Raw genomic sequence first — 12,887 nt, forward strand, 5'->3', positions numbered from 1 at the left:
TCTCTATTCTCCTCCCCTGGCCTCATTAGCTCAGCTTATCTGACAGGGGACTGTCCTCCTTCTATTCCTCTACGCTCGCTCACTCACACTCACTCACTCACTCTCTCTCACACACACACACACACAGAGAGAGAGAGATCACACTCTCACTCACTGCACTGTTGTGGGCCTCCTCCCCTATGCCAGGAAAGGTGAGGTGTGTAAATGAATAAGGAGTGACAGACAGACAGGGCCAGAGGAGACTATCCCTCTCTGGGAGATGCACACTCAGACTGAGGACACCCCTGCCTCTCCTACTAATCTTTGACAGTTGGGACTGGAATAGTGACAGAAGACATAAAATATGTGTGGATACTTTTTTTAATTAGACCTCCTCTTAGAGAGAGAAGAGCATTCCTAGCAAGAGGTGCATTTCTGGGGAAGAGGTGCACATGATGCATTGATAAAATTCCAACATATCAATGTCAGATGGAAACACACCAGGTCCTGTTAACTGCTCTCTCCCTCCTGCACAATATCCAACCTCTCTCAGATAAGTCAGCCAAGTGATATGCATTATGGTCCTGTACTGTAGTCGCAGGCCACGTGCTCCTGTCAGTCTGTCTGTCTGTCTGTCTCTGCAGGTGAATGAGATTTACCAGGATCGTACCCTGGGTGCTCACATCAACGTGGTTCTGGTCCGTATCATCATGCTGTGTCCTGCCAAGGTAAGACACAATAGGCCTCAGTCATTCACTCACATGGTCAGCAGATGTAACCTGTAGCAGACTGATTCCCATGTCAGAATACTCTGGTACTGCGGTGGGGCTCTGTTGGAGCATGCGGGGTTGATGCGGTAAGGGATCTGATTGTTTTGCCCTCTACCTGTTAGTCTGTATAATCTTTAAAATGCCAAATAAAAAAAGCTTGATCAAAAACAGAATAGTCCTTTACTGTATTTACTTTGGTTAAGTAAATGTAATAGTAAAACCCTATTATCTCTAGTCTGCAAAAGCATTTTGTTGTGTGCGGAGTTACATCAATTGTATTATGGATTGGATGTGTCCGTTTATATGAGAGAATTCCTCATTTGCTGTCATGGAACCGGTGTGCATTTGTCACTTCAAGAGTACCACCTACTGGCTAGAAGGATATGCCAGAAATACTTGGGAAAAAAGCCTTTTCAATGCATTGCAGACATACAGGGAAATATACAAAAATAAGTTGTCGACATCCTCTTGATGAGTCACCCTCATCAATAACTGATTGAGTTCGTTAGCATAACTATGTTGTAAGAATGGACTGAGGTAATGTGGTCACAGTTGGTCCTTTCCTGTATTGTCTCCAGTCTATGAGTCTGATAGAGCTGGGCAACCCGTCTCAGAGTCTAGAGAACATTTGTCGCTGGGCCTTCCTGCAGCAGAAGGAAGACAGGAGTGATCCAGAGTACCATGACCATGCCATCTTCCTCACCCGACAAGAGTTTGGTCCCTCCGGCATGCAAGGTACTGGAGATACTTAATGTGCTCTCATACGATATACACATCATGTGTGTTCACACAGTATACATATTCCTTCTTTTCTCTCTCTTTTGCTCTCTTTCTCGTTGCTTAGGTTACGCTCCTGTGACGGGTATGTGCCACCCAGTGCGGAGCTGCACTCTCAACCACGAGGATGGCTTCTCCTCTGCCTTCGTCGTGGCACATGAGACTGGACACGTGTGAGACACACTTATACACACCGTTCAACACACAGTATGCACAAATATTGTACTATTGTATGTATTACAACAATAATATTGTATGCATGACAACAGTTACTACTATGCATTTACATTTCGTAGGATAACAAGAAACTCTATAAAAAAAAATGAATACACAGGACACATGCATGAATACTCACAGATGTGTATTAGTGCCTGCTGTTTATATGATGCCATCCTGTCTTCCCCTGGCAGGCTGGGTATGGAGCATGATGGCCCCCCTGGTAATGAGTGTGGCGACGAGGTGCCCATGGGCAGCATCATGGCCCCTCTGGTGCAGGCTGCCTTCCATCGCTTCCACTGGTCCCGATGCAGCCAGGCGGAGCTCAGCAAGTACCTGAAGTGAGTCCAGGTCAATGCTGACCTCTGACCTCTCTCTGTTCCCACAGTCAGGACCGACACATCTCAATCCCCCATAGAACATGGCTTTACAGTGCATTCGGAAAGTATTCAGACCGCATTACTTTTTGATCGTCCTTGAGATGTTTCTACAACTTGACTGGCATCTACCTGTGGTAAATTCAGTTGATTGGACATGATTTGGAAAGGCACACACCTGTCTATAAGGCCCCACAGTTGACAGTGCATGTCGGAGCAAAAACCAAGCCATGAGGTCGAAGGAATTGTCCGTAGAGCTCAGAGACAGGATTGTGTCAAGGCACAGATCTAGGGAAGGGTACCAAAAAAATGTCTGCAGCATTGAAGGTTCCCAAGAACACAGTGGCCTCCATCATTCTTAAATGGAAGAAGTTTGGAACCACCAAGACTCTTCCTAGAGCTGGCCGCCCAGCCGAACTGAGCAATCGGGGGAGAAGGGCCTTGGTCAGGGAGGTAACCAAGAACCCGATGGTCACTCTGACAGAGCTTGTGGCCAGACGGACGCCACTACTCAGTAAAAGGCACATGACAGCCTGCTTGGAGTTTGCCAGAAGGCACCTAAAGACTCTCAGAGTCTTGTTCTGGTAAAACCAAGATTGAACTCTCTGGCCTGAATGCCAAGCATCACGTCTGGAGGAAACCTGGCACCATCCCTATGTTGAAGCATGGTGGTGGCAGCATCATGCTGTGGAGATGTTTTTGAACGGCGGGGACTGGGAGACTAGTAAGGATTGAGGGAAAGATAAACAGAGCAAAGTACAGAGAGAAATTTGATGATAACCTGCTCCAGTGTGCTCTCCAACAGGATAACAACCGTAAGCTAACAGCCAAGACAACGCAGGAGTGACTTCGGAACAAGTATCTGAATGTCCTTGAGTGGCCCAGCCAGAGCCCGGACTTGAATCCGATCGAATATCTCTGGAGAAACCTGAAAATAGCTGTGCAGCGACGCTCCCCATCCACCCTGACAGAGCTTGAGAGGATCTGTAGAGAAGAATGGGAGAAACTCCCCAAATACAGGTGTGCCAAGCGTGTAGTGTCAAACCCAAGAAGACTCGAGGCTGTAATCACTGCAGAAGGTGCTTCAACAAAGTACTGAGTAAAGGGTCTGAATACTTATGTAAATGTGATATTTAATTATTATTCTTTTTTTATACATTTGTTCAAATTTCTAAAAACCTGTTTTTGCTTTGTCATTATGGGGTATTGTGTGTAGATTGAATCCATTTTAGAATAAGGCTATATCGTAACAAAATAAGGAAAAAGTCAAAGGGTCTAAATACTTTCCAAATGCACTGTATGTTGTCTAATGGTCTTATACAGATTAGATCAGGTCAGTTATGGAGGTTTCTCTGTCTTGTTCTCTTCTGTCTTGCAGTCATGTGGCTCATTCCTTATGTGATTACAGTGAAGGGTTAGGGTTAGATTTTGAAATGTTTATTCAACTGTTAGATCGAAACCAAAGTCTTCAATTCCAATGAACGTTTTTCTCCCACAGCTCCTATGACTGTCTCCGTGACGACCCCTTTGACCATGACTGGCCGGCGTTGCCACAGTTACCAGGGATCCACTACTCCATGGACGAGCAGTGTCGATTTGACTTTGGCGCCGGCTACACCATGTGCACGGCGGTGAGTCCTTCATCAACTCCTCAACCCGTATGCCCAACAAGCTGACTAGTCGCCACACCAGCAGCATCTAGTGGCGTTACCAATTGAATTGAATATCCATCCCTTAGAAAGACTGCCATCTGGGGCTGGTAAAATCCAATAGAGCTTGAGCTTCACTCCAGGGTCTCTCTAATGACCATCGTCCTGACTTCCTCCTTGACCTCCTTGTCTAGGTCAGGGTGTGACCATAAAATTGGAGCCATCTTAGCTTTTAAAGCATCCAGGGGAACAAATCAGATTTTTCTGAAGTCATGAGTTCAAAGCAGGCTGACTTGACCTATCGCTGCAGTATGACCTCATTAGTCTTTGGATGAAAAGAACTACAAAACAATAACGGTATATTTAATTGCCTCTCTAAAGAGGAAATCAACACTTCAGAGTCAGTTATATTGAACTGTTTTTCATTGTATCGCTTCAAGAAGGCTGAACTATTTGGAGAGATGGTTTTTGTTTGATGTGGAAAGGAGAGAATAAAGACAGCTGGGACAGCAGGTTTTTGGATCACATTCTGGAGTAAATTGGAGGGAGTGCCTATTGGACACTTTGCTTCACTCTCTTGTCAAATTATTTCCTTAGCTGCGAAGGGTGGCCCGTTCAGCAAAGCAGGTAAGGGATAAGCCTAGGTCCGAGAAGTAGAGTGTCCATAACTTCTTTGTTTAATGTTGTCCACAAACCATGTAGCTGTTAAGGTGTCTGTTAGGGTGGTCAACCATGTCACTGTCTATCCTTCGTGACATTCATGTACATTTGTGTCGATCAGGGTTAGTATTTTATGAGCTTGGTGGACTGTGGTTTTACAGACCTGTCCTCGTGTGTTCACACACACACTGGCACACACACACACACACACATCTGACTCCATGATTTGTTCCATGTCCTTCAGGCCAGGTTACATGCACTGTATGTTCGCACGCAGCTTGTTCGTTTATCTGATGGTGATGGAGTAAGCAAAGACGGGGTGATTTTAACCTACAGTCTAAACTACTGGAGTTAAGGCGTTAGACCTGAAACATCCTCCTGCAAATGTATCTGACTGTACTGTGTTGTGAGGGACCGCAATAGAGTCATAGTATGTGTGGTTCTATGTACTGTATGTAATTCAAACATTGGTGAATCAGATTTGACCAAGTTCAATGTCTTGTTTAAGGGCCTTGGTAATATATGTACTTCACAAAATGTAAGTATTAAACATAGACGTCCTTAATGACAGCATTATTTATTGACCTGTGTAAACCGTATCTTGTGTACAGTTACAACTATTCACAATTTTAGCGATTATATTGGACTGGTATAATATTAAGTTAATACCACCAACAACAATGTTAAACGGCTGTGTACACACACTACTGTTGATGTTTTCTTGGTTGACATGTCAAGGCTGTGGGAAGCTTCCTTCAGCTGCATGTGTGAGAGAGAGCATGAATCTGTTTCTTTTAGTACAGCACCTACGACCCCTGCAAGCAGCTCTGGTGCAGTCACCCAGACAACCCGTTCTTCTGCAAAACCAAGAAGGGTCCGCCCATCGACGGCACTACGTGTTCACCGGGGAAGGTGAGAACGATTCCTCTTTACACGTTAATGCTTTGCTACAACGTCTGTGTAAACATAAGCAGTGGCAACTCTCTTCCTCTCACCCTGGTTCTCTCTCTCTCTCTCACTCTCTCTCGTCCCATCCCTCTCCCTCTCTTTCAGCATTGCTTCAAAGGTTACTGCATCAAGTTGACCCCAGACATTCTAAGGCAGGATGGGGGCTGGGGCACGTGGAGTAACTTTGGCTCCTGCTCTCGCACCTGTGGGGGTGGTGTGCGCTTCCGGACCCGTCAGTGTGACAACCCGACGTGAGTACAACACAAGACGACACACAGATAGATGTGCATTTACTCTCTCTTCATAATAGGAAGATATCTAAAATGTCAGGAACTCCCGCTGTCTTTCTCCCGTGCCATAACACAGCCCTGCCAATGGAGGACGCACCTGCTATGGCAACAGCTATGAGTTCCAGCTGTGCAACCTAGAGGAGTGCTCCAAGCCTTTCGCTGACTTCAGGGAGGAGCAGTGCAAGATGTGGGACCCTTACTTTGAGTATGACAACGCCAAGCACCACTGGCTGCCCTATGAGCATCCTGACCGTAAGTCCACAACGCTGTCTGGGAGTCAAAAGGCCTGGCTTTGAAAAAGACAGAGGGGCCAGAGAAGGGTTCAGACTGACGTTAATATGCTTTAGCAACATTCTTAAACATGTGGACAGTGTTATAGCGTAACTACCACTTTTTGGACACTAAAAATAAGACGCTACTATTTGCCATATTGTTACACCTGGAATAGAAGCAGAGTATAATAAGAGTTGGACTTTCTCCGTCTTGTGCATCAGTGGAGGCTGCTGAGGGGAGGATGGCTCATAATAATGGCTGGAACGGAGCCATGTGTTTGATGCCATTCCACCTATTCCGCTCCAGCCATTACCACGAGCCTGTCCTCCCCAATTAAGGTGCCACCAACCTCCTGTGTTGTGCATGCCCTTCTCCATCCATGGACTGTCGAGAGGCCAGATGGCTTTTTTTAATCAGAAGTTGACCTGGAGGCTTTGTTGAGACAGAGAAAGGAACAATTCTACACCACTGCTCTCATTCTTCCGTTGTGAGGCCAGGACCAATTTCCATGGCAAACCATCATAAAAATCTGAAGTTACGTAAGGTTGGCCCATAGCTAAAACAGACAACTGAGCTCTAAGTGGAGAGCAGGGGGAGGAGGAAAGGGAGGAGGAAGAGCATCTGGCTGCGCTGATATTCACAGTACTTCACGAGGCTGTATCAGCTCAGTTAATGACCCAGCAGCTCAAGTCTCTTGGCAACCATAATGATTGTTCTGAGTGGGGTCAATGGGGAATGATTGGTTTACCGGGGAATCTGAGAAGCCCTCAGACAGACAGGCCATGCCTCTCCACATGTCAGGGGAACGTCGGTCAGGCCAGTGTTTAAATAAGGACACATGGAAATGTCATTACTCAGGAATCTCCCTCCTGCTTTCCTCCGGGGTGGAAAGATTGTTATTGTGTTATTTGATTAGCTTTATAAATGAAGGGTTTCATTACACACCCTTACAGTGTCCTTTTGCATTATCCTGTTGTTATTGCCATAAATGTGTATCCTCATGACTTAAACAAAATAATGCAGACATAGTATGATATAGAATTCCAAATATTGTTTGTTCAGTTGGTTTCATTTGTGCCAGTGGAATATGGACCGGAATATGGGCACAGTCAAAGAAAGCTGAAGACCAGTACATGTCTTCAGCTTTCTTTGACTGTGCCCATATTCATATTAACTGTGCCCAATTATATGACTATAATTCCTTTATGAAACCCTATATCATGTTCTCCTCCCCTCTCATCTGTACTGTAGCTGATGAGAGATGCCAACTCTACTGCAAGTCTAAGGAGACGGGAGACGTGGTGGCCATGAACAGGATGGTGCACGATGGCACACGCTGCTCCTACCAAGACCCTTACAGTACATGTGTGCGGGGGGACTGTGAGGTAGGCATCGGTAGGTCTTATGGCCTACAGAAGTCATGCATGAAGGGACATTATGAAATACGGCCATAAACATTACGACGCCTTATACAATCCCATAAATCTCCTCCTGCTACTGGGTATTTGCACTGGTCTGGTGCAATTGAAGTTATGACCGTTTTCCATATGGGTTTCCCAGACTGTTGATCCATACTGACGAGAACCATTGGTCGCTCTCTCTCTCTCTCTCTCGCTCTCTCTCTCTCTCCTTATTTTCCCTTTCCGTGCAATACATATTGAAATATAATGTATTATACTGTCTGTCCACCTTATTACAGCAGTATGAGTAATTAGGTGGACGGCACTGTACAACTCTCAAATGTTGACTGTGCAGAGGGAGGAGGTTGTCAGAAAGAATTTTGTCAGAAAGAATGTCTTTGTCCTGATTGACCCATCCAGGTCCCATACTCCCAAACACTGACTCAGCGTATCTCTCTACAGCACGTTGGCTGTGATAACCAGATAGCCTCAGACATGCAGGAGGACAAATGTGGGATATGCGGTGGAGACAACTCCAGCTGTAAGATCATCAAGGGAAACTTCACTAGAAGCGTTAAAAAACAAGGTGAGCCCCTCAACATCCTCTACCCTCACTTCACAATTTGTTATTTTTTAATGGGAGTCTAGGGATGCTCTTCTCGGTATCTTAAGCTAATTTTATACCAAGACGAGACTCTTCGTCATCACACATCTATTTTGTTTGCGGTTTGTTTCAGGTTTCCTCAAGATACTTGAAATCCCCCGAGGGGCCAGGCATCTGTTGATCCAGGAGTTCAAGGGGACCCCTCACATCCTAGGTAGGTTTATTTATGGACAGTTCTGTGAATAACAGAGTGGGTCGTTAATATCCTGGACATTGGCCTCTATAAATCAGTAATCTGTGACTAGCTTGGGTAAGGAAGGTTGTTATTAATTGCTGCTTCAGTCAGGTCTTGGCTGCGTTGGGTTTGAGAGTACAGACAACTCTAGCTGGCTGCCAATAATGGATCTGGACTGCTGGGAAGAGATCACCTGCGGATACTGATTTATACTGCTCTAATGCTCATCATCATAATCCTGCCAAATGTCTCTGGTTTGTTCCTCATATGAATAACCAAGTTTAGAAAATTCAAGTTTAACCAAAAGTGTAATTCTGAGACGGAAAAGAAACCAACCATTAGGATTTCCTTTTCTCATTGTTCTCCTTGTGTCAGCGGTGAAGAACCAGGCCACAGGTCATCTGTTTCTGAATAACGAGGATGAGTTCCCAGAGTCCCGTATGGTGATAGAGAAGGGGGTGGAGTGGGAGTACTACAACGATGACGACACGGAGACCGTCCAGACCACAGGACCTCTGGGATACGCTGTTCTGGTCATGGTGAGTCAATATACTCAGGTCCCTGACAAGTCAAAATGACTGCGATGACCTGTATTAATGTGTAGCCTACATGCCACAGAGCAATGTTTTTAATATCATTGTTTAGTCCTTACCCACTTTTAGTTAAAACCACCTCACCAACGGATATACTAGCAGTAGCTTCAGGAAATAATTTAACCTGAAATGTTCTCTGTGCAGTGAGTATCCACTATCCAGTCATATCGTTGGCAAAAACCTCAGTGCATCTGTTTGCCTCATGTGGAGTTAGTTAAAGGTCCAATGCAGCTGTTTTTCTCTCAATATCAAATCATTTTTGGGTAACAATTAATTACCTTACTGTGATTGTTTTCAATTAAAATTGTCAAAAAGAAATCAAAGTAGCTTCTTAGCAAAGAGCCATTTCTCAGGCAAGAATTTTGCTAGGACTGTCTTGGAGTGGTCTTAGGGGAAAACGAAAAATTAGCTGGTTTTGGCAAAGATGTTTCTTACTGGTTTATTAACTCATTTACTGCATGGTGATGTCTCTGGAAGGCCATAACTGCATCCCACATAATATTATTACAACCTAACAGTGTGGACCTTTAAAAGAAAAGCGCAGTAGTTAAAGAAAATGTACCATATCATTGTCGCTGTCATGTTTGCCACGTCTCAAGCTGCTCCTTAACTTACTATTTGTCATTTGTGGCATTTACTGTATCTTTTCCTCCCACAGATCCGTTCCCACGGTGACTCCAAAGTGACCCTCTCCTACAAATACATTCTCCACGAGAAGCTGCAGTCATCCATAGAGAGCAACCTGGTGCAGGAGGACACAGCCTACTTTGAATGGGCTCTGAAGAAATGGTCTCATTGCTCTAAACCCTGTGGAGGAGGTAGGTAAACAAGCGTGTCTTTTAAAAGGGTCAATAAATATGCCATTCAAACCTTTTACTGCAGTGGGCTGAATCAGGGTCACACATTCTGGGGTAGTCTTCAACAAATCTACTTTGAAACAAAAGTGTAGACCTCACACACATGGTTATGGGCTTAGAGAAAGAAGACACCTATACCATGTACATTTTGAGTTTGCATCCCAATGTTACACTTTATATACTGTACATCACAGAAGACTGAATTATATTATGAAATTATAAAAAATATGAATAACATTCCACCCATGAAACCAAAGAGGGCGCTTTTTGTCATTGACTGCAGGAAAGGGCTACCTGTCAAATAACCTTGGATGTTGACCGACATTGTTGATGTGAGTGGTATTGTGCACACTCTGTACCCTCGATAGGTAAGCAGTACACACGGTTTGGCTGCAGGAGAAAGTCCGATGGGAAGATGGTCCACCGCACCAACTGTGTGAACATCGACAATCTCAGAGCTATCAGCAGGGATTGTAACCAGAAAGAGTGCTCCCAGCCAGTGTATGTGAATGCATTTATGTATGTGTTTGTTTGATACATGTACTGTGAATGTTCTACGTAACTATTGTATTACTATGTCTGTACATAAGCTTTTAATATTCCTGTTGTCTCAGTAAGTCATTTCTGTTCTCACTCTACCTGTATGGTGATGTGTGTGTGTCTACTCTATTCTCCAGTTGGATCACTGGGGACTGGGAGGAGTGCAGTTCATCCTGTGGGAAGACTGGCTACCAGAGCCGCTCTGTACGCTGTCAGCAGCCCCTCTCTGGCGGTGGCCAACGTTCCATACACAGCAAGTACTGTAATGATGACAGGCCAGAGGGACGACGACCCTGCAATCGCCAGCTCTGTCCTGCCCAGTGGAGAGTAGGACCCTGGTCCCAGGTACGTAGGCGTTGAAAGACAAATGTGAATAATTCTCCACCATTACCGACAGCAAATATAAGATAAACAGGAAAACACTTGTTTCCATGAAATCTTTAACTCAGAGGAGTGTGTGCGTGTGTTTTAGTGTTCGGTGACGTGTGGCAACGGGACCCAGGAGCGCCAGGTTCTGTGTAGCACTCCTGATAACTCAGTTGGACTCTGCATGGAGACCAAACCCATCACACTCCGGACCTGCCAGCTAGTCCCCTGCACAGGTGACTGTCAAATCTCAAGGCTTAATGAACACAAGTACATACAAATATATTACTGATACAATATTGTTTGATTTTCACACCGTGCACAATCCTTTTCTGTTTGTTTTGTTCTCAGGTGACGGAAAAAAAGTTTTGATCCAGTGGCTGTCACGGTCCAACCCCGAATTTCCTGTACCCAAGATCTCCTCAAGTAAACGCCCCCTCTATAGCGCGGAGTGTGGGGTCCGCTGCATGCCTCTGCTCACCTGGGCTCTACCCTTCTCTCTCTGCCTCTCTCTGCGGGGCAGACTGCATTGATAGTGGCACTCTGTTCTTCTCCTCTTCTCCTCTACACTGGAGGTTGGCTCCGAAAAGCTCCTGCCTGACTTTGGCTTCTCTGTCTGGCTGAGGGATGGAGGCTTCCTGTACTATGGTCTCTTTGGCTCTTTCTCTCACACATATACACTCTATCCTTCAGGGGTCTTACTGTACTGTAGGCTGCAGAGCTGGCCTTGGAACACTCGCTGACGAGAGAAATGGAAGTTCCCATCCCATCCCGATAAGGCTCTATTAACGCCTGGATGCAGGACTATGGTCGTGGCCTAGCCTCTGTATATGGAGTTGCTCACTGGTTGCGTGTTGTTGGGTTTCAACCTGGGACACTCCATGGAAGTGAATATGGAGTTTTGCAGTGGATTTGATAACAAGAAGAGACATTTATTCCATGGTTGTTAACACAAAAGGTGCAGCGGCTCATTATAGTTATACAGTATGCATACACAATTATCAACAGAAATAGTTCCACAGAAAAAAGGTGTGGATTACTATGCCTCTCCATTACTGACTGTTACCATACCGTATATGTATTTTTGTATCAATTCTACCTAAATATTTAAGTGAAACGTTTAATGAGCATTAAACCGTATGGGAATTTAGTAAGGAGGCCAGAATGTTTATGGGGAGGTGAGTATGGTTCATTCTCACTTTCCGAAAGTACTGTGAATTTTACTCAAAACACATTTTGTGCGTCAGACCAAGGACACAAAAATGTGTCCTTATATCGCTAAATGCTTGTTTGTTAGTGTATAATTGTAAGGCATTAGTCAAAACAGATACTCAGATACCTCATGCAATGATTTTGTCATAAACATCTCGAGAATACCTTTGCCTTATCAGGCTGTTGAGAGAAATGAAAACATGGCTTTTTCTTGAGTGATACAGCAGAAGCATGCTGAGGATGAAAAAATTACTTGAACTTGATGTTTACAACCAAATGGGTTCTATTCACAGCACCTTCATGGACAACACAGATATCGTCATTTATTATCATTGTATCATTATTGTGGAAAGCTATATTCTGTCCGCCGTGGGGAAAACCCTGTGTCAACAAGACTTAAACTATGACTTGGGAGTATCTACAGTATATCAAATTGTGTTGCCTGTATTAAGGACCAAGTTTCTGAACTTGGTGACAATGAATTGTGTGCTTTCACCAGCCAACTTGTAAGGCCTGAAAGCATGTGTTCCTTACTATATATTGGTCCAAAAAAATTGTTTTATCAGAGATACTGGATTAAGAGTTTTTATGCTTATCACGAGACATTAAATGTGTTCCTTTTACACCAAAGGAGGACACATTTATTGTTTCCCTTGACAACCAGTTTATATCAGTTATTGTTAATCTGTTTTGGCTTACTGGTGTTATGCAGTTCTTAACCAAAGTGTTTACTAAATTGTTAACTGCGTACAGTACCTTCTGATTTAATGTACAGTACTCAATCAAGACAAACAGCTCCATACTGAACTGCATAGACAGCTTCATATATTTGACAGGGAGAGTGTATCATATGACTTGGGTTTCTAGTTTGTTTTAGCAGTACAGACCAAACACAACAAATAAACTCCTAAAATGATTCAACTTTTTGTCTCACAGATTATACACCGCGAGTGATGAATAATATGATGAATAACAACTGTATTACCGTTTTACATCCATTCAGTCATTCAGCATCCCCTTCCTATATGCTTGCTTAATCACAGTAGCCTTTTCTGTTACTTCCTCACTTTTTCTTTCTTTGGGGTAGTTTTATGCTTTATTATGTTTACCCTAACATCTGGGCCTATAGGGGTTGTGTTTC

At 44.2% G+C, this 12,887-nt stretch overlaps 1 protein-coding gene across 4 annotated transcripts in view; it reads left to right on the plus strand.

The window, feature by feature from the left end:
* LOC120057349 (A disintegrin and metalloproteinase with thrombospondin motifs 2-like) overlaps positions 1-12,887 on the plus strand; it is a 57,647-nt gene that overhangs the window by 42,965 nt on the left and 1,795 nt on the right. The window contains exons 5-21 of one of the 4 annotated variants that reach the window (XM_039005931.1): positions 624-707; positions 1,328-1,484; positions 1,594-1,699; positions 1,937-2,083; positions 3,618-3,750; positions 5,227-5,340; positions 5,482-5,627; positions 5,743-5,918; positions 7,191-7,324; positions 7,760-7,925; positions 8,077-8,157; positions 8,554-8,717; positions 9,430-9,589; positions 9,997-10,147; positions 10,306-10,513; positions 10,641-10,770; positions 10,886-10,960. In XM_039005931.1, coding sequence (XP_038861859.1) covers positions 624-707; positions 1,328-1,484; positions 1,594-1,699; positions 1,937-2,083; positions 3,618-3,750; positions 5,227-5,340; positions 5,482-5,627; positions 5,743-5,918; positions 7,191-7,324; positions 7,760-7,925; positions 8,077-8,157; positions 8,554-8,717; positions 9,430-9,589; positions 9,997-10,147; positions 10,306-10,513; positions 10,641-10,770; positions 10,886-10,960 — 2,332 coding nt within the window. The remainder of the gene's footprint in view (positions 1-623; positions 708-1,327; positions 1,485-1,593; positions 1,700-1,936; positions 2,084-3,617; positions 3,751-5,226; positions 5,341-5,481; positions 5,628-5,742; positions 5,919-7,190; positions 7,325-7,759; positions 7,926-8,076; positions 8,158-8,553; positions 8,718-9,429; positions 9,590-9,996; positions 10,148-10,305; positions 10,514-10,640; positions 10,771-10,885; positions 10,961-12,887) is intronic. The other 3 variants (XM_039005932.1, XM_039005933.1, XM_039005934.1) reach the window with 3 other exon arrangements.

The sequence above is a fragment of the Salvelinus namaycush genome, chromosome 12 (assembly GCF_016432855.1).
Source record: "Salvelinus namaycush isolate Seneca chromosome 12, SaNama_1.0, whole genome shotgun sequence".
Lineage (NCBI taxonomy): Eukaryota > Metazoa > Chordata > Actinopteri > Salmoniformes > Salmonidae > Salvelinus > Salvelinus namaycush.